Source organism: Furipterus horrens, unplaced genomic scaffold (assembly GCF_987537825.1).
Source record: "Furipterus horrens unplaced genomic scaffold, mFurHor1.1.pri manual_scaffold_4, whole genome shotgun sequence".
NCBI lineage: Eukaryota > Metazoa > Chordata > Mammalia > Chiroptera > Furipteridae > Furipterus > Furipterus horrens.
Genome location: NW_028327174.1, coordinates 141,456,928 through 141,478,889, shown reverse-complemented (window position 1 = coordinate 141,478,889; position 21,962 = coordinate 141,456,928). Strand labels below are relative to the sequence as shown.

Sequence of the window (21,962 nt, the reverse complement as noted above, 5' to 3'; positions counted from 1 at the left end):
GGATGCCAACCAACGAATCAAAGGCATTCAGCAACTAGACAAAGAGGGTCTGATGCCAACCTCGGTGCCACTGGCAACCATTATTGGCATCAAGTACAGTGTCTGCCTTTTTTTTCCCCCTCGCCTGGCACTTCACAAACAAAATGGCGGTTCTTGTAGCAACGGAACAGCCGAGGGGGCAGCCCTCTGAATCAATGTCAAATGATTTTATGGATTTAAATGCAGTTACTCGCAAATGATGTGTATATTTCAGGTAAAGCGGGGCAGGGGGGGTTACATAATTTTATAAACGACTATACTGAACATGACCCTTCACTAATGTAGAAAAATTGAAAATGGACTAAATTGCGGCCAACGAGGCTATATGCAGAGTAGAAGCTGAGTAACAAAGAGATTTAGCTTTAAAGAAAATACTGCCTTATAGCCATGTGATGCAAAAGTCTAATGAACTATATATCAAAAATGATTTCAAAATGCATAAGTTTTTCCCAAAACCATATCAGATGCAGATGTAGCACTATAGCTTGTGTCAAGCTATAGTAACTCTTTCCACATTTCAAAAAAGATGAGGCTTCTGGGCATGAAGAGGGGAAAAAAAAGTGTGTGCGTTGGACCAAAAGAGAAAGAGAGAAAAAGAAAAGCACAGGAAGTTGGTCAACAATGGGACTTTATTATATGTTGGTCTTTATTTCATCCTCAAGAAAAGATGCAGTTTATGATCTTGTATAAATAACCAAGAGGACTATTGACATTTCTAGATCTGGAAATTGTCAATATATTGTAACATCACTCCACACTGCAATGCGGATGCCAACTAACAAATCACAGGCATCCTGAGCTAAACAAAGAGGGTCCGATGCCAATCCTGGTGCCAGTGGTAACCATCTTTGGCATTCTCTCTGTTCTTTCTCACGTTTTCCTCCCAGTCGTTTAGAAGTGGGGTGAGAAAAAAGGGGGGAAGGTAATGCTGTTGCTCATTCTGTTGCAAACATAACATTTTTCTTTCCTGATTTTTCTTTCATGTTTTTCTTTTTACTTCTTTACGTGATTTATAAAACAGACTTCCGTGGGTTTTCGTGTACTTAGAGAAATAAAAAGTCATTGTAGGGATGGGCAGCCCACTGACTGACTTCAAACTTATCTTTTAAGATGCCTTCATTAATCAACTGTACTACAAAATGACACAATTAAACTGTATTTAACAAAAATATATATATGTATACATATATATACATATAAGTTTTGAAAAAGAGAAAACAAAAAAGCATCCTGATGTGATTTAGAAAAAAAGAAAAGCCAACAGATGTTAAGAAGAAATGATACACTGGCAGGTAGCAGAGTATGCAAATTAGATGCAGTGTAAAATAATGAAAGATTTTTATGATAGAGCCTCAACACCACAACAAAATAAATGTTTTCTCTGAAATTGTGGTCTCCAACAGTTGCTTAAAACTTTATGATTATCATGACTGATGGTGCAATGCAGAAGGCATTTTATGCATTTTTCTTTCTTCAATCTATCTTCACAAAACTAAAGGATATGTTCTTTATTGTCAGTTCATCAAACAAGAGAGTTGGCTGCCTGCCCCGGGAGTGAATGTACATACATGCACACCTCAAGGACTAGCCTTCAAGCAAGTTCAAATGTGAGCAGCAGTCAAATGCTTGCGAATCTTCCCTACACTGCACTAAAAAGTTACATGACCCACTTTTTAAAACTTTACTTCTAGCCCTGATTTTTCACAACAGTTACATCACATTTACAGGCAGTCCAACACATATATACAACCCACCTTAAAATGTCACCTCCTAGGCAGCTGTCAATCAAATTAAGTGTCATGTGTCAATGAGCTTTTATTTTAGGACACACAGGAAGAAAATATGTTTGTTCCCTAAACCACCATTACTTGAACTTTAATTCTTAAATGCATAGAAATAATAAATGTAATGTTTAGTTTTTTAAAGCAATGTATGATGCTCACCACCATTATTTAAAATCAAACTAAAAATCTTTAAATTACATTTAAGAATATCTCTAAATTGTATCAAGGAAAGATAAATACAAAAAGTACATAGTAGGTTACCTAGATTTCTGAGTCAAAGAGTAATTTTGGAGTTTTATCTTTTGGATAATAATAAAGTTCACACCAACTTATTAAATCCCACATTTACAAATGTGAGATAACCACCTTCCACCTGACTATCCATAGGGCATTTTCCCTACTGCCAGGCCAAGTTAGGAAATAACCCACCATCTGTGGCAGATCAAACGTCAGTCCACTTTTGGTATGCTGTTCTGTTTTTTTTTTTTTTTAATAATGTTGTACTATGGACTGTTGATAATACAAGGATGTCTATATCCAGACACAGTGATTTGAATAAAAGAAATTCTCACCTACTTAAAGAAAATATATGAAGAAAAATAAGACAGTAAAGAAACATATTTCATCAACTTAAAAAACACTAAGCAAAAATATCACCTATTTTTGAATTATTCAGGCAACATTTATATCATTCTCTTTATCAAGTATTTAAAAACAACAGGTATGGTATGTGGTTTCTGCATTCTTTTTGAAATTTTTTTTAAACCAGTGTAACTAGTCAACTTTCTGTTTTTGTTCTATACGGAGAGCTGTAATTTTCTCCTTGGCAAATTTTATGAATTCACACTCAAGTAAACGAACAATAATATTAAGTGTTCCCAAGTTACTCTGAAAAATAATATTATAACATTATTTAAACAACAACAATAACCCATGTAATCTAAAGTGACTATTGTATAATCAAAACTAGTCACTGATAGAAATATTGAAATAAAATAAATCTAGAAGTGTGTAAAATATAATCTCTGGTATTGGCTACCTTGAGCATTTTATAATAAGAAAAGTTAATTCTATTTTCAATGCAATAGCAATAGCTTTGTGAGCAAAGTTCATCTTTCTCATTAGTTATGAGGCTAATAAAGTGCAGTTTGACTATTTATAAAAAGTTACATTTTTAAATTAAGAAAACATGACCAGGTGCAAGCACATAGCCTGAGACAAAATGGGGACGTGCACTATACCACATTTTCCAGACTATTCTGTGTCTTTGAGAAAGTAGATTATTTCAAAGACATTTGAAAACATATTTCTCTGTGGTCTTTATCCACGCCTATCCAGGTATGAAAGCTCCACGTCTATTTCCAGGGCTTACACATGGCAGCGGACACCTGAGGGGAACAGGGCGTGCCACTCCAGGGCACAGTGAGGGAGGAAGGTGGTCTAGGGGCCCTGAGGACCATTTCACCCAGGCCACATATTCCGTGTATGGAATCTGTGGGCAGTGTTTGCAGTGCGAGAAGAAAGAACAATCTGCTCCTACCTTGTTCCTGCACGTAGTATGCCAAAAACAAATCAAGCTCCTTAACTGATACTGTGATATGATGTGGCTGGACACAAAGTGCTGGGTTTGTGCAATGTGGGGATTTCATGAGCCGCTCTCCATCGGTACTTTCCAAGGGGATGCCTTTGAACAGGATCACCATGACTAGATCCAGACGCCAGACTTTGTCTGCCTGTCGCAGGCAGTCGATTCTCCTAATCTTACCCTTCTGGTCAGGATTGGATAAGACACAGCAAGGGTGCTTCTTGCCAGTCACGGTGAGCACAAAGTCCTCTCGGTACTCCTGGCGGATATCTTTGCGCAGCTTGGCCAGGAGCCTGGATGCCCACTTTTGTTTGATTTCAGGCTTTTCGCTGAGAAGCTCATCTTTGACTGCTCTTTCTTCATCCTTTGACATTCGCTTCTCATGCTTTTTAAAGTACTTGCGTTTCCGAGCCTGTAGGTTGAACCAAGTATAGGCGATTGCACGGACATGTGGAAGAAGTGCCTCAATGAATGGGTGAAATTCATCCTATGGGAGATGACAGGGAAAAAGATGACATACATGGTCAGTTTAGCTTTAAAGGCAAAAAAAAAAAAGAAAATAGTCCACAATCCATTCCCAATTCAGTACAGAAAGTTATGCATAAAAATAACATGCGTTTCTTATTTAAAATGATCAAAATAGTAGAACAAGAAGAAAATCAAGTATGCCAAGCTGCCCCCTTTTCCACTAAAATTCACAGGTTGACGCCCCCTCTTAAAAAGAAAATAAGGTTTATATTTGTATTTTCATCCTGGACCCATCCCCCTCACTCCCCCCATGCACACTACATTCTTTAAAACGTAAGCAACCAAGGTGCTTGGCGCCTAATTTAATTTTTAAATATGGAATTGACCAACTGACACTATGCAATACCATTTTACAAAGAACACAGTGAGATTTTTTTTTAATCGGAGCAAAGCTGTTCAGAAGGCAGGAGCGAAGCCACAGTTCATTTCTCTTCTCTGTGGCACAGAAACACAAAGCATATAGATGCGCAGTGTAATGCCACACAGTTCCCGCTTTTGGAGCATGCTCTCAGCAAGAGGCTGCTGGTGGCACAAAGAGCATGCGCCATTAAACTTGATCCATTTTCTTATCAAACGTCCAACATTCCAACACTAAAACAGCACCATTCCAAGAGCGGTAACTAGAGAAACCGGTATACAGTGAGGGAAAGTGGGCAAAGGACACAGCTTGGTGTATCAGTGTCCTGAACAGAAGGTTTCCATACTTTGAACAGTGCATTCACTTCCCCCATCACCACTATTAGCCCCCAACACACACACACACACACAAACACACACACACTCACACTCAACACTACTGCTCTCTCTCGCTCTCTCCTGCGCGCACACACACACGTGCATTTTTAAATAAAAGTTTCTCAAGTTGAAAATAAAAATTACATGAATGTCCTTCCGGCAGCTTTTCCTCTAGAATCTGAAGCCCCACAGACTCAGTTAATTTGTTAAGCAATCACATGAGTATGGCAATTATTTTAAACCCCTTAAAAAAATCAATCTGAAGTGAACAATGAAAAATGGCAACTTGGCACCAACTTTACATTCTTTGTGTCTCTGCATGCGGTGGCAGGGTGACACCAAGAGTGCACCGCTGGTCACTTACTGCTTTTGTGGAATCAATACAATTCATTTGCTACGCACATGAATTCTCAGGCAGGACCGTGGGTACACGTATGCATGTGCTTATGAATCTGCACATGCACAGATCCTATAGTATCTATCCTCTGAATTAAGTGGTTTTACCTTAGGCTCCTGCATTTTTTCCTGCCTGTTTCATCTAAACCTTTTTCAAGGAAGAGAGGCATAAGGAGTGGCAGATAATCTTTACCTACAAATATTTCAAGTTATTTCCCAAAGCAGTCAGTTTTTCATTACTTCTTGCCGTATGTAAAACCTGTCTCATAAGGTCTGAGAAAGCCTTTAACATCTTCTTTTTTTTTCATTGTTTTTGAGAGAGAGAGAGAGAGATTGAGATTTGTTGTTCCACTTATTTATGCAGTCATTAGTTGATTCTTCTATGTCCCCTGACTGGAGAGCGAACCTGCAACCTTGGCCTATTGGGACGATGCTCTGACTAACTAAGCTACCTGGCCAGGGCCAAAAGCCCTTAATATCTTGTGCATGCACACTGTATGCATGTAATAAACCAAAATCAGAAGCAAACAAGAACTTCCACCACAGCCACTTTTCTGGTCACATTGACTACACTGTCACTCCAGCCAGCCACAAAATAACTTTCTATAACTGATCATATCCCAAGTTAGAATTTACATACTAGTGATGGTCACCCTGAACTGTGGAATAAATTCTATTTAACCAGCAGACTGATGAATTCCATTAGGTAAAAACGATGAAAGTATAACTAATGACACTCTAACAAAGAAGGTGTCCCAAAAATCCATGTAGTTAGGAATCCATTATTATGATGAAACTCAAAGTTTCAATGCTAAAGTCTGCAGCATGTTAGCCATTTGCAGTTCAGAAAAGGAAGACATGGATGTCCGATCTGATCAACAGTGCAGTTATCAAGTGTTTTAACATATTGCCGTAAAACGCTCCTACAGCAGAATACATATAAATCAAAATTTTATAACAATACAGAATACAGATGATTATATCACAGCGTGAGGCATAAACAAATGCCATGGAAGAAATCATTAAACCGATCAGTAGTTTCCAGCAGAGATTTGAACAATTCAGTTACTATGCGAGCACATTAAACTAGGCCGTGGAAAGAGTTAAACCACAATCTGTTCTTTGTGTGGGAAGGCAGCCCTGCTCACAGCAACCACAGCCCATGATAAGACCTCCCTATCACCATACACTTTCTGATGCCATGCTTTCAGCTTTCACTGTAACTACAAAAACTTTGTTTATCCCCCTTAGAAATACATGCAGAAGGAAACCCTGCTCAAGGAAATGTGGACTTAAACATGCTTTTAGAACTCACTTCCTATATATAATCTGACTTTTACTATGATTTATTGATATGACTAAGAAATTATGAGTGTAAATATATACACCCATAAACTAAAAATTTGAGATGTAAAGAGTACATGGGGAGCAGCTTTGTCTCACTCATGCTTTTAAAAAAGCAAAATTATTTTAACAGATATTAAGCAATGCAGGATCTCTTAAGTACTTACATCCTTAAGTACTATGTTCAGTGACATTTCGTTTTCTTATAAAGACATCAAACATACTTTCAATTAAATGTGTTTCAAATCATCTATCCTGTAACAAATCACAAGAATTTAATTAATTATTTTAAACAATCAAAATGCAAGTTGAGGATTGAATTTGGAAGTTCTCAGCAAATGCACACAGAACAATGTTTTTAAAAGTTGTCCTGGGTTTTCACCAGTGCTGCTAATGTTTTAAAACATACTTTTTAAAAATTATTATTCTTAAATAGAAGTAGCAAACTTTCGCAGTCCACCAAGTTGCCTTAATATCTTTCCAGACTTTACTATTATGTGGAGTTCATTCAAGTGAAACACTTACTGATAAGGAAATGTATCCTCAGAAAAATGACGATAAGCAGAAGTCTGCTATGTCACGTACATTTCTGTATTAACATGCCTAAAATGTCATCTCCTAAGTGCAATTGTTTTCTAATGCTAAGTTGCAATATACTTTTAATAATTTAATAATATGGAGTATAGTGACTGTCTTCATAAAAAATAAGTGGTTAGGGTATTCAAATGTCCTAATTAATAGGTCATCAAAATAACACTTTAAACAATTATGAAAATGATTTTTTAAAGCAAAGCATATTAAGTGATCTAAGAGCTAATGGCTCTATACTAATATGCCACATTACTCTTTCAGAATTTTTATTAAAATACATTGAGATTCAGTAATTCTCTTTTAAAACTTCCTTTAGTTTAACTAAATTGATAAAATAAATAACAAGTTGCAAGTTTCAAATATAAAAGCTAACAGTCCTAATTCCACTAAAAATATTGATTTTTTTTTCTTCACAGCAATAATGGTTTCCATGAAAGGAGTGGAAAATTAGACCAATATAGATGTTAATGAATAAATACAAGATGTTCTTGGAGCACTGCTATTTAACAATCAACCATTTAAAAATGTAACCAAAGAACATGAAGGACAATGATAAAATCAATGCAATCATGACAAGTGGATGTTATACTATTAAGGGTTTACATTATTTTTAGAAAAAGCAAATATTAAATCATATATGATGGTTCTCAATTTTCCTTTTATATCTGATTCACGTTAATGTATAAATACTGATTTATATTGATTCACTGATACTTTTGCATAACATTTTGCTAAAGGTCAACTTTAACGGTGGCTCCTTTGGAATTAAAATTATTTCTAAAACCTAGATACTTAATTTCAACAACTAAAGTTTTCAACCAATTAAGAATGTTTCTCTATTTTTTATTTAAAAGGACCCCCAAAAATGTTTTGCTCCAGTTATAAGATTCTTCCAATGCAAAACCAAATTATTGATCTGATGTAACAGCAAGAGTTAATGTGCCTGTACTTTTGCAACACTTTACATTACCTGTAAAGTCACATAGAAATTGTTAATTAAGTGAGAATTCTAAAGCTAAAAATTCCTTCTCTAGCATAGGCCTTAGATCCCCAAAACAGTTTTAATACATTAAAACTTACATTAGATTTACATTACCAAAAGAGTAGAGGGTATCAGTCATCATGAATTAGTGTTGGTAAGCATGTATTCTTAAATACTAATACGATAGCTGAACAATGATGCAGTATATGCTCCTAATGTTCCATATGTCACAAAGCTGTAATTTCATTTTTAACTTACACAAATTAAGATAAAGTTAGTGAGTTTTCAATACATGTTTAGAGGAAACCAAAAATATAATATATGTAAATTGCTAGCAATGTTTCTAAGAAGCCAATGTTGGAAACAAATTAATATAGAAAAGTAATCTTGTACAGGTGAGACTGAGTCAGTACTTTGTGAGCGTAAAGCTTATCTCAATTTGCTTTATTTGAACAATGCATCAATAATGTAAAAATAATGTCAAATGTATGTAGTTTACCAGAAAGAGAAAAAAAAAATCCTGATGATAGGTAATATGAAAGATAACTTTTACAACCAAAGGATATTTGTTATATCTAAAACAGTTCAATCATCATCTTTATTAGTCATTATTCACAGCTTTTAAAGGACAAATAGCTCAGTAACTCATTTTTTCAGTTTTGTTAAATTAAAGTGCACATTTACTTGCTGAAAATAGCCATATCTAAGTTAATCATACTCAGATGCCAAACAAAATATAAACAATAAAAAATGTGTCAGCCAAAAAGCTACAGGACTGTATCCAATCACTGAATAAGCCTTATCATTGTTTTCATCTTCATTCACAATTTATGAATGCCTCAGTCCTTTTGAATCACAATGGCTTCTAATTGTCATACAATTGAAATCTTAATCATTTGTCCATTATAAAAATTCATCATCATGATATTGGATTTTTTTAAAAATTGTAACACACCTAAGGCGAGGCGACACTTCCATGACTGTTTAGTTGTTACGTCAATATCAAAGAAAATGGTTATCAATTACTAATCATGCTACATTCTCCTAAAAGCTAAAGTAAACTGCCCCACACCTTTAGAGGTTTAAAATACTGCTTCAAATAAGAACTCTGCACCAGGATATGTAGTTAGTTCTTCATTGGGTTAGTCAGCTGGGCAGCGATAAAAGCTACCCCCAGGTAAGTCTGTCAGGAGGACTCGTCACTTTTCCATTTTACCATCTGGCTTAAAATTGTACAAATTCTGTTCTTTAAAAAGTATCAAGCCAGGGTTTTATTTCATAACACCGTTCCTAATGGTCTTGGGACAATTTTGAAAGTTAATTTTTTTAATGACTTTACTTTTTCAGAATTACATTCTGCCTTGGGAGCTACACCTAAATATCGTCAAACGAACAGGTCTCCACAAAATGAAGATCTACTAAAAGTCCTTTACTTTCGCCACGACCAACTAACCGGTGTCAAGGTAAAGACCACCTTTGTGGTGTGCTCACTGTAAACCTCTAAATGCAGATCACGAAGGACCCGAGTTTTAAATCCCCAAGTTAAGCTAAGGAATGGGTCCCCGGACCACAACCTCTGAGTGGCTTCGTCCCCGGCCACAGTCTGCAGCGAAGTCCAAAGGCGCCCACAAGGACTCGTGCTTGAGTCCCCTCGTCAAAGTTCAGTGGCTGTTTCTAAGGGCTTAGTCCCCCCCTAAAGCTCCTCTAAAGCCGAGTCGGCCTCAGAGCGCGCGCGAGCGAACGAGACGTGGTAGGCACCCCGGGCAAGGGCGCCGCACCGCAGCAGGCACTCAGGGGGCCGCGCAGGGGCCAGCTCTCCTCGCCCCGGGCCCTACCCACCGTCGGCCTCCTCGCCCGGCCCAGCCGCCCTGGCAGCACGCGGGCGCCCGCTCTCAGTACCCAGAGCGCGGGGCCGAGCGCGCGCGTCGGCTCCCACGCCGCCGGGTAAATCCCGACGCAACTCCCGACCACTTTTTCGAGAGACTAGGGTTGCGGAGATTAACTAAATAAAGCCTTTAACTGTCCGCAGATAAGAGCAACAAAACAAAATAAAACGCATTTCGGGCTAGAGAGAGAGCTCGAGAGAGTGACCGAAACATGTACCTGAGTGAGACAGATGGGAGAATACATCATGACTTCGCCTTAAAACGCACTTTCCCGGAGATGCCAAAGAAAATCTTCGAGAAGCAAGAATTTCATCTATTCATTTTACGGTCATCTGAGCCCCGCGATGCGATCAATCAGAACGGGGTCTGCGCTGGATCACCGCAACTTCACAGCAAACCCAGTCCTCCTTAAATAGCCAAAGATTCAAGTTCACTCGGCGTGCTAGATTTCCCGGGGTGAAATCCAATCTACACTTTTAGACCTCTTGCAGTTGGAGCGCGCTGGCGGTGCTCGCCGAGGCCCCAGCCCCCGCCGCCGCGGCCGCTGGTGTTGGTTGCTTTTCGCCTGGGTTTAGGGATTTGTTTTCTGTTTTGCAGTTGTTGTTGGGAGCTAGGCGGTGCGCGAAGGTTCGGTGCGGGTTGGATTGGGATGGTGGTTGGTGGTTAAATGCTTTTTTAAAAAAGGCGGGGAGGGGGGCGCAGGAGAGAGGGCGGGCGGGAGAGCGTAGAGAATGTGTCACCGCCCCGCGAAAGTTCAAGGTTATAGCCCCGAGCAATGCGGCAGGATCCCCGACTGGCGATCGCGAGCGAAACTTTGCTGCGAGCCGACCATGTGTGTGTGCGAGAGGGAGCGTGAGCGAGTGCGCGCGGGTGGCAGGGCGCGCGCGGGAGAGGGCCGGGTGGGGGCGGGGTGGGTGGGGGAGAAGGGAGAGGCCGGGGTGAGGGAGGGGACGTGAGCGCAGGTCTCCCGGGTGGACGAGGCTCCCGGCGCGCGGTCCCTGGCTGCAGCCGCCGCCGCTTGCGCCGGCTCCTTCACGCCCGCCCGGCCGCCCGGCCGCCTCGCCCCGCGTCTGACCCGGCCGAGCGAGAAGGCTGCCGCCGCCGCCGCCGCTGCCCAGAGCCCGGGCGGGGATCAGAACAAGCTCCTGAAAAATCCCAAACGATAAATCCCGCTCTCCCGCTCGGCTCCAAACTCCTTTCTGCTCTGGGCTCTTTTCCCCCTTCCCTCTGTCGCTTTCTTTCCGTGCAAAACTTGCAAGTTGAAAAATTCACCGGTTCCACCCTCTGGACCCCGCTCGAGCTCTCTCCAAATCAGACTTAAGGATTGTTTTATTATTTAATTACACAATCATCGCTTTACTCCTCCTCCTGCAAACGCGCATTCCTTTTGCACCAGCCTCTCCACACCCCCCGCCCCCCACCTTCCTCCTCCTCCTCTTGCTTCTCTCCCTCCCTCTCTTCTCTTTTCTTCTCTCTCTGTCCCTCTTCCCCTCTCTCTCATGTTAAAGGTTTCATACCAGTGCAAAAGAATCATAAGTTGTTTTTTTTCTTTTTCAAAACTGATCTTCCCTCCCTTTAGGTAAATCCCGTACCCTCCCCACACCACACACACACACACACACGAAAACCCGCCCTGTAAGAGGTATTTCTGGGCTCGCTGCGGACGCTTTAAGCCGCGGGGACATCCGAGTGGGAGAAACACTGAGCCGGTCTGGGCCCGCGAGAGGACCGAGTGGAAAATTCCCTCACACCCTGGCCGCCCTGGGGCCCGGGCTGGGGCGCCGACTCTCACACCCCGGGCGGGCGCGGTCCGCCAAACCTGCCGGTTGAAGGGAGGAGGGGGAGGCTGTGGAGGCGGGGGCCTGAGCGAACTTGGGCTCAAGTAGTTGGGGCGCGCGCGTGCGTACGGAGGCGGGGTCCTCCGGGGTCTCCCTCACGAGGGCTCGCGCCCCGGGGCTGCCCCGCAAAAGCAGTGCGCAGCGCTTCGCCGAGGCTTGGCGTCCTCCCTGGGGTGCTCGGTGCACGTGGCCCAGCTCCGAACGGGGAGGATCGGGCTGAGCTGCCGCCGCCGCCGCCGCCCCCTCCTCCTCTTCCTTCCCTCCCGCCGCCCGCTCGGCTCTCTTCCTCCAGCAGCCCCACTGGCTCGCTCCCAATCCCCACCCCCCAACCCCCGGGGCCCGGGGCGCCAGCGGAAAGCGGCTCCCTCCGCTCCGGGGTGCAGGCTGGGCGGGGCCGCGGCGCGCCCCGAACTGCGGGGCGGACGGGCGCGCACCCGCGCTCGCTCGTGGGGGGTGCCTGTGCCGCTACTGCCCTGCAGAGGCGGCCGCGCCCGCTTCGCTCCTGCGCCGAGGGCCTCGCCCCGACCCGGTCGTCGTCCGCGGACCGCCAGCCGCAGACCCCGAGTGAAGGAACTTGATTTCGGGTCTTTTGAGAGTGGATGTTTGCATTGCACTTTTTCTACCAGCGCACACGCTCTCTGGCGCGCGCGCGCGCACACCCTCACACACACATACACACACACAGCCCCCCAAATTTCGGTTTTCGGGAAAGGGTGGGTGGGGAAGAGGTGGAAGCAAAGGCTGTCCAGACAATAGAGAGGAAAAGTGAGTGCCTGGGACTTCTAGTCCACCTAGCTAGGGGCTGCCTGGGACGGCTGGGGCCGCGAACGGAGCTCGACTGCCCAGCTCCGGGGCGAATCGCCCCCGCTTCCAACTGTGCTGTTGGGGTGTTTCGAGGCTCTCCCCAATTCTCCGTTCCTCTTCCTCACTGTCCCTCCCTTGAGTTTTTTTCCCTCAACTTTCTCCCCTCTCGGTCTCACCGGCTTCTCCCCGTCGCCCCCCCTCCCCCGCTTCGACTCCCTTCAACGGACCTGAAGGAGCCAGTGACTTTTCCTTCACCAAGTGGGAGTTATCCACATCAAGCATTTCACAACGACACATCAAGAAAAGTAGGCAGATTCAAGTCAACCATGAAATGGTCACTTTTTAACCCCGTCCTGTCCTCATTAGGGAAATGCTCAAACACAGTCCGTTTTCAAAGAGAGCTCTTAATGAGGCCAGCTTGCCAAGTCTACCAGCTGCAGCCCCCGTAAACCTAGAGTCCAAAGAAAAAAGGCGCTTGGGGGTGGGAATTTCAGGCCGGGAGAGGGGAGCGGTGGATCTGGGAAGACAGGTAAGGTCAGGGAAATTTCGAGAACTACCCCCGAGTTAACCCCTTAGGCCATACACCACTAGGAGCAGCCTCCTGCTCCGCCAGAGGCAAATCCTGTAGTCAGCGTTCTAACGACGTTAATTTTCCTTTGTGTGGGCCATTTCTTCTTTTTGAAAAGCCAGGATAAAGTTGACAGTCTATAGATGAAAGAAATGAGGTGACTGTCGGGGTTAATCCAAATAAATACTCATTTCTCTCTCGGAACTTTTTAGGCAATCTCATTTTAAATGTTAAAAAAAAAAATTTCAAAGCATCACTTTGTATTGTACATTACTACGTTACAATGCATCCCTTTTCTCACCGTCATACCCGAACTGGGGGTTGGGGGGCAGGGAAGCTCAATTGATAATACCAGCTTTAACTACTAGAGTTTCCCTTTGAACAAATATTCAATTTAACCGGAGTTAATTTACCATAAAAGACATTCCCCTTGGCAGAAATGCACTCAGGTCCTTGAACACACCTCTTTGAATGCCTGGACTCCTACAGAAACCATTATTTTTCGGGGTCTCTTTAAAAATCGAGTGCCCATCTCTCTTTCTCTCCCTCCCTTCTTCCCTCCCTCTTCACCACACCACCCCCAGTGAAATCCTGGCACCCAGAGAGCACTCCTTTCAGCCAGAGATCCCAGAACCAGCCGCTGTCCCCTGGCAAAAAGAGGCCCAGTGCTGAGCCCTGGGCAAGTGTCTGCAGACATCGCTGCCCCTCCTCCCTGATTAGTTTCCCTTACCAACAGGAACTATTTCCTTTTGCCACCCAAACGAGGTTGCATCCAAAAGTTTCTCACAAGCTTAAAAAAGAAAAACGACAAATTGACAACCGTTACACAGAAGAGCCCAGAAAAGCTGCAGCAGCACAGGGGGGTGAAGGAGTGCGGCAAATCCAGGTAAGACCCCAGAGAAGTGAAGAGTGTCTGGGGCCTCCCAGGCCTATCGCTTAGGGGTTCCAATCTCTTTCAGGTGCTCTATGTTTGTAGGGCACTTGTGGCTGGATACGGTTTGATGGGTACGGCGGATGCTTAGTCGTTTGGGGTTTTGATTTGTTTCCAAGAAAAAGGAAATTGAGAAAGGAGCAATTTCGATGTAGGGAAAACCAATAGGGAGGAAGAATGAGTAAGAGGCATCACCACGGAAGGGCTCATGGGGTGTGCGCTCAGTTTATGTGGCTTTGACTGTCCTCTCAGACCTCGGAGTCAGAGGCAGGATGGCTGACATCCCCCACAACACTGCTTCTTGTCCAGCCAATGCCAAGGTCACTGCAGGCCTTCCCAGGATGAACTCTAAGAGAGCCTTTTGTAAAGGGACTGGTGGGTTTGCGTGTGTGGGACATCTGGCTTCTCTCAGCACAACACTTGTCCTCCACTATCTTTGGTTGGAGAAATACCAATCTTTTAAATACCCAGTAGAAGAGTAGAAAAAAAGGAGGTAAGAGAGTATACACATTTTAGCAACTTTCCTTGTTTTCCAGTATGTCTGTGCCATGGTATTAAGAATGGTTTTAAAGTATCGCTGAAAAGCTGATACTATAAAAATGGGCCAGACATTTCTTGGACGTTGGCACCTACCTTTCCTAAATTCTTCCTTCTCGCTCTCCCACACTGACAGGCTTACCGCAGCTGGTATAACAGGTCAATTTCATTCACCCCCCGAAAAGCTGGCTTGAGGAGCTAGAGAGAAGTGAAATGATTCTTGCATCAACAGCAATTTCTGATAGTTCAAAATTCCTAAAATTTCCTCCCTAGATCATCTATTCCTGCCGCCTTATAGGGAAAGTTTCTTTTCTGACAGGTAGTTTATTGATTTCAAGAAGTAATGCCAGTGCTTCAGGTGACTGGATTTTTAAAAACTCAGTTGTATAATTGCAAAAAAATTATGTTTACCCCATTGGAGCCTTTCAGTGACCTCCAGAGAGGAACTTGACATCTCCAGTATCTCCTAATATTGATTTTCTTTTAACCTTCTCCCTTCTAGAGAAACTCAGTGACAGGTTGAAAATCCTAGGCAGTTTAGGGAAGTTTCTTGGAGCATAACAAAGCTGTCATTTTCAATACATTGGATGACTTTTTTTTTTTTCTCTCTTGCATGTGATATGAGGGGAGGCGCAATAATTCCACATACCCTGGCTTCATTGCCAATATCAATATTTTAAAATAAATACAAAAGACATGGATGACCTCTTGACCCCAGGAAATAGGCCTGCAAAACTGCAAGTATCCACCACACCATGCCCAGGGACCTTCCTTCTTCCGAATGAACCACAAAAAAGAATGGAAAGCACAATTTTATATCCACAAGCAGGAACACCAAAAGTCCTCTCAAAAACGTTTATATAAACAACCAACAAGTACTGAAATTGCCTGCACTTGATGGGAGTTGCAAAATCATGCCCAGCTCTCTCAGCTCCTAAACTACTACTGTAAAATTAAGGTAGCAATTTTTCATACTAGAAAATTCACAACCAGTTAGACTCCCCACCCCACCCCCCACCCCTACTCCCATTGTGAGGGCTTTGCCTTTCACTGAAATGAATAAATAACCATGGACTTTTCTTTCCCTCCTCTGGGAGCTGTTTGGTGTCCCCTGAGGACAAAACTAAATGAAAAAAATGACGCTGTTAATAATGTTGTTGCTGAAATGCCTGTACTCAACTGTTTAAAAAAAAGTGTCCCACTTTGTGTGCCTACATTTCAGGCACACTTACAAGCTATGACTGAATCAAAACACCAACTGGGCCAGATTCCTCCATTAAGGCTAGTCCTTTCCACTTCTCTACATAGAGATGAGGCCATTTCATCAACAGAGATTCCCAACTTCTAAAGAAGATACTTGCTCCCCAGATTACAAAGTTAGCAGTTAGTTGCTAACTTCTGCATGATTTATTTTAAGCTTTGAAAATTATGGTAAGAATTGCCTTGCTTCACTCACAATACTTCAAAAGTTACATAAACTGTCACAGTCTCTTCTCTGCTGATACTGAGAGTTGTAGATATTGTCCCTTTTCAAAATAGCTGAACTTTAAAGTAAAACTATACTGTCATTTTATTTCTGTGCAAATTGACTTTTGTTGCTCACTACATATGCCTATCTGGTGTGAAAACAGGTTTTAAAAAGATGTTTAGAAAGCTTTATCCAAGATGGCCAAGTAGTCATTACATATATTAGGTGTAGAAAGCTCATTGCAAATCAACTCAAACTTTCTGCATTCCTAATTCTTCCCTTGAATGCTGCCATTTTATTTGAAAATCAAAGCAATGCATAACAACAGAATTGTGCATTTTAACTTTCAAATTAAAATTTAGTAATTACAAAGAGGAAAGACAAAAAATGGGCCTATACAAAATGTTTATACAGTGAATTTTATCTCTGAAATGTATCTTAAATATTTTAACCTAGTAAGTTAATAAATATCAAAGCAATAATATTGTCAAATTGTGTGATGTCACAAACTCCAAAAGCAAAGGTACAGATGTTCATGACATCATATTCACTCATAATTATGTTGCTGCTCAGTCTAACCATATTAAAATTAAACGGATGATTATGTCTGCTAAAAAAGAATTTATTTTGGACATCAAACAATGAAACTGTCACCATTTATTGTATGAAACACTCAGCTAATCAATTTCCTATTAAAACAGCTTTCAACAATAGTCAGCTTTTAAAAAATTCATCAGGGCCAGTAAAAACCTTTTCCCAGTGCACAAGAATGCAGTTCCAACCACGGAGGATAATTACCCTTCTAATACTTTTATTGCCCAAGCACTTTTTCCTGTGCTCCCCATCAGTTAGGCAGGAATCTGCAGTATATTGTATCAGTGAGTTGGAGTGCTTGACCTTTTTGCCCACATATGATTTAATAGGGACTTTTCAGCACTGGAGCTTTCTCCATCCCTCATACCATTAAATGAAAACATCAAACCTCAAATGTAAAACTGGAAACCACAACGTTTTGTGTTTCACAACTCTTTGCAGTTTTTAGTTAGGCTGCTTAAAGGTCAGCTTCTTCCCCTCACAATGCTCTCCCCATACAATAAATGTACTCAAAAGTCACACTAATTCTGATTTTGATTAAATCTTGAACTCTCCAGTCAGATACACACGTGCACCCCGCTTATTTACACGTGCATTCTTTTCTAACCACATAAGCATGCATATATGATTTTCTGGATTTATTCCATATTAGGGCTGATTTAAATGTCTGTTCAAGTATAGGTTCAAAAGTTAACTTTTTCCCGCCTGTTGGAAAGTTAAAATCACAAAGAATGGTGCTACAAGATCCGTTCAAAGAAAGTTAGAGCTAATCTTGTGTATTTTGGCGCCCTTTCCCTGCCAGCTACTGTACTTAGAGGGGGGCAGGAGGAAACTTGGAGATCTAGTCTGTCCCGTCTCAAGTTCAATGGCAGTTCTTCTAACCCGAAGAGAAGATGGCCATGTTCACAGCCCTAATAATAATTCCAATCACGCCACTTCGGCATCTTGTGTCAGAGTCGAAACTGGCTTCCCCGCCCCCTTCAACCTGAAAGCTGCCAAGTCCTCACACACTCTGCATTCAACCGCAACTTAATGGATGGGATATTGTGCATTAAAATGTGTCCCAGACGTACTGGCGAAGAGAAGACAAGGGAAAAAGGGAGACACGCGCGCGCGCACACACACACACAGACACACACACACTTAGAAGGGGGAAAAAAAGTCCTACACCAAAAACAGCAGAGCAGAAGGGGGAAAAAAAAGTTTTACCAGGAGCGGGAAGAAATCCATCATAATCTTTTTTTTTTAAGTTGTGTGGGGGTGGGGTGAGGGCTAACAATTCAGTCCTGCTTTGCCAAAAACAGCTAAATAGTACAACAATCACTTAAAAATGTACTTTTAAATGAGAATATATAACAAAGCTGTTCCTGAAGAATGCTGCAAAAAGAGAATAGGCTACAAGGTGTAAATGAAGTATCATCTGTACAGTAACTTTTTCCAAAATTGGGGGAGGGGAAAGTAGGAAGTTAAAGCATGGAAAAATGCTACATTTCACTGTTTGGACTCACAACACTATCAATTGATTCCCGCCATAAAAGTATTATAATACACTAAAATTGCCAAAGCTAAAAAAAATTACATATTTTCATTAGGTCTGAAATCCAGTACTATAGTTAAGCCTGTAAAGCAAAAAGAACATTTCCGTAAAACAGTCAACTTACAAGGCACAAATAGGAAAAAAAAATCTGTGTCTGAGGTGGAAGAGGGTGCAAGGGACGGACAAGACAAGCAAATAAAACCCATCATTTCAAAGCCACATACCATCGCACTGTATTGCATTAAACAAGATCTTGAATCTGTAACAGAACCCTGGGCCGCTGACTTCACGTGTCTCAGGTACAGTTTTGTGGATTTTCTCAAGGGTTGTTTTGGTGTCTCTTATTGTGTGTGTGTGTTTTTAGGCAATCCGGGAGTAGTCTCTTTTTAAAAAAAATATTGTTTCTATAATGCCACAATTCTTGACCCCAGAAGAAGAGGTAGTAAAAGTCAAGTCTTAAAATCAGGCAGTCAGTCCCTCTGTCTGGATATCCAGTTTTCCTTCCTCTTACTTGCAGAAGACCGTTTCTCTTGGTTGACTTGAAAGCCGTCCAGAGTGCGTGTGTGCGTGCGTGTGTTTGCTGGGTTTTATTGTTGTGTTAGCAAGACTGTTCTAGGGGTGGGGGTGCCTTTCCACCCGGGCTCGGGACAGATGAAACCAGCGCGCCCGCGGGGTTGCGCACTCGCCCTTCCCCGCCCTCGGATTGGCCTGGTCTGCAGCGGAGCAGCCCCGGAACCGCCACCCTCCCGCGCACCCTTTCCGCGCTCGGTCCGCCGCCGCCTCCCTGGCTTTTTCTCTTTCTCCCGCTTGCCGCCTGTCCCGCCCAGCTCCGCCCCGCCCCGGCTGGCCAGGGCGCGCGGGAAGCGCGGCTCGTCGCTTCCGCCTGGCGGCGGGAAGGAAACCGAAAGGAGGAGCCCGGGCCTGGCGCGCGGCGATGCATATTCATCAGGGCACCCGCGGAGGCGGAGGCGGGAGCCCGCCAGAGTGGGTGTGGCGGCTGCGCGGTGCGGGCGCCCGTCGCGAGTTGCGGATCTGGTCTTGCGCCTCCCGGGTGGGGCTGGAGCGCGCGAGGGCGAGTGAAGAGGGAAGCACCGCCCGTCCGCGGGGTCCCGGGCACCACGCGCCTTTGTGCTGCGGCGAGCGAGGGGTCTCGCCGCGGGCATGGGGAGAGGGGAGCAGGGCCGAACAGCTACTCACGACTCTTCGCAAGAGAATAACAGTGATTGCAGAATTGGTGTAACTTCCCTCCTTCCCGCCACGTTGCTCGGTCAACTTCGCAAGGCCACGTTTGTTTCCGTGTAAAAAGAGTTCTGAAATGGTCCTCACTGCTTAGCGTTATGATTAAAACAGAACTACCAGAAAGAGAGCACTTTTGGTTTCTATTTATGTACTTCCTTGTGAATGTCAGTAATTTAGGGGTAGGGGAAAGAAATGAGCAACACCAAAAAGATCCCGAGAAGTAAACACTCTAGGTGAGCTCTGGTAGTGACTTAATGTTCGTTAAATAAAGCAGGTTTGATTAGTATTTTTTTAAGTTAAAGATACGTAGTTTTTCTTAGTTTTAAAATTATTTTTAACTGCGTTGTGGTACAAATCTGATTTTAAATTTGAATATTAAACGTAAAAATAAAACATAAGCCCTAAACTTAGTTATGACTACCCCACCTGTGTTTGGAAAAGATTTTATTACAGAGATCCTGACTAATTATGTAATTGCACAACAGACAACAATAGCTTCAAATATCCTCTAAAAATCCTGTTCAATTATGTGATTACCAGTGGGACTGGAATAACTCCCAATGAATTGTTTTTATCTCTCTACTAAATGTGAGCATGTCAATATTTTAATCCCAGTGGTGTTTACCCTCAAAGTCCAAACGAACTTAAACAACACTATTTAGGTTCTTAGTTCCCATAATGCATATTATAAAGCAAAGAAAATTTTTTTGGCTTCATAACAAAAAAAAAAGGTTTTTCTTCTCCTGAACGTATACACACATACACACACACACACACACACACCCATTATATAGATGTTTTGCTGTATGTGACTAATATATTCATTTACTTAATTTTCACAAACTGATTTTAGGGGCAAAGAGAGAGACGTGATCTGTTGTTCCTCTTTTTTATACATTCATTGGTTGATTGTTGTATGTGCCCTGGCTCAGGGATCGAACCCGCAACCTTGGTGTGTTCAGTGGAGGCTCTAACCAATTGAGTTACCTGGCCAGGGCCTCTTTCTATATATATATTTTTTCAATGATAATAAGTGCAAAACTGAAAATTGGGTTGATCCAGTTGGACTTTAAAAAATGCCAAACTTAAAAGTGGGTTATTAAACTGAAGGTTTAACAGTTCCCTATTTCCCCTGCAAAAACAACTAACACAGTATATATTTATATTTATAACTTTGGGAAAGGAGATGAAGGATGGGGATACACACATGCATACATATATGTATGTATGTACATATGTATAGCTCCGCACTCAGCTATAACTGCCAAGGAAAATTAAGTTCTAACATTTATCTTTGTCCCAAGTTTGGTATAATTCAGTCTACCCCAGGCAGTCAATTCTGGTGGGCAACAAACAGATCTGTTTTCATTATAGGATATCCTAATAGTAGTTTCATGGTTAAGTAATCACATTTAGCACTAATGAAACAAAAATAAAATATTAAAATTCAATGCAGCTACATTTTATAATTATTTGGGGTGGAGGAGAGAGTGTTTAAATGGACAGTATTATCAAATTCTAAAACTTTTGTAAGTATGCCTCAAAAAGTTTTCTCTCTTGTAATTATTCGAAGTCCATAGCAATTAGCAGTCCTTCCCAACATCTATTTCATGCAAAAGAAAAATGACATTACAGAAAGAATCCAGTTACATTTAGGAAATATTCTAAACACAAAATGGGGAATGGAATAGGAAAGGGAAAAGGAAAGGATTTTCTGTGCTTCTGTTGATGACTTAGGTGAATCTAGATTTAGTGTCACCTGTCAGAGAATTTCATCGTAAGCATATTATTTGGTAATAGAATGTACCATTGTATGTCATGTTCATCCTTTCATAGATTATCGTTTTTTACTTGCATGTCATTTGTTTCTTTTGACACGTAAAACTTACAAGAATATTTATTCCTATATAATCACTCTTCTGTGAAATATTACATATATCATAATTATATAATAACCAAGGTTTATGAAATAAGAAGGCTAATTTTCAATCATGTCTTATAGAAATCGGTCTTACTAATTAGTGGTCACCTCCTAAATCTTTTAATTGGCTAATGATAAAGGTCTTCTAATCTACAACATCACTTGACTTTCTGGTTTTCATATTTTGTCATGTAAATAAATACATAGAAATTAGGGAGTGTTTTAAAATAGATGTGTGTTTAAGTTAAAATTATCTTGGTTAAAAGCCTTTCCTAGAATGTATTAAGGTCTAAGACCTTTATATAGTAATCTTTTTAGAAATTATAACTAATTATTCATGTTTTTAAAATAAGGACTGTCCAATATCATTTAGGCATTTTTGGTCCTCTGATACATCTAAAGTGATTCCAGTAGAAAAGCTCATTTTTTTTCTGCCTTTAGCTGCAGGCACCATTTATTCCTTAGAACATAGTAGAAGGTATTTGAGTACACTGACACTTCAGATTTGCTGGTTCTTCCTAAAGCCACTTAACTGGTAATGTAGTTTCTGTATGTTTTCTTCAAATTAATAACTTTTAAAAATGTACTAGCAACATCTGTGTGTGTTTATCTTTGAGAATAATCACTATATAATTATTTCTAAAAGGCATGCATT

The 21,962-nt window shown here is 41.9% G+C and overlaps 1 protein-coding gene and 2 long non-coding RNA genes across 6 annotated transcripts in view; 2 read left to right on the top strand and 1 right to left on the bottom strand.

The window, feature by feature from the left end:
• The window catches only part of NFIB (nuclear factor I B), a 237,431-nt gene extending 218,630 nt beyond the window's left edge, over positions 1–18,801 (bottom strand). For 2 of the 4 annotated variants that reach the window (XM_090274094.1, XM_090274096.1), the window contains exons 1-2: positions 10,088–10,755; positions 3,364–3,895 (exon numbers count right to left, since the gene is read on the bottom strand). In XM_090274094.1, coding sequence (XP_090130220.1) covers positions 3,364–3,895; positions 10,088–10,117 — 562 coding nt within the window. In that variant the 5' untranslated portion in view covers positions 10,118–10,755. Of the gene's footprint in view, positions 1–3,363; positions 3,896–10,087; positions 10,759–18,371 lie in introns of those variants that run through there. The other 2 variants (XM_090274095.1, XM_090274097.1) reach the window with 2 other exon arrangements.
• Positions 9,108–10,537, top strand: LOC150012965 (uncharacterized). Its single transcript, XR_016510543.1, has 3 exons — positions 9,108–9,161; positions 9,332–9,447; positions 10,014–10,537. It is a non-coding gene; the product is annotated as an uncharacterized LOC150012965 (long non-coding RNA).
• LOC150012963 (uncharacterized) overlaps positions 13,695–21,962 on the top strand; it is a 38,784-nt gene continuing 30,516 nt past the window's right edge. Inside the window, exon 1 of the long non-coding RNA XR_016510542.1 lies at positions 13,695–13,966. This is a non-coding gene — a long non-coding RNA (uncharacterized LOC150012963). The remainder of the gene's footprint in view (positions 13,967–21,962) is intronic.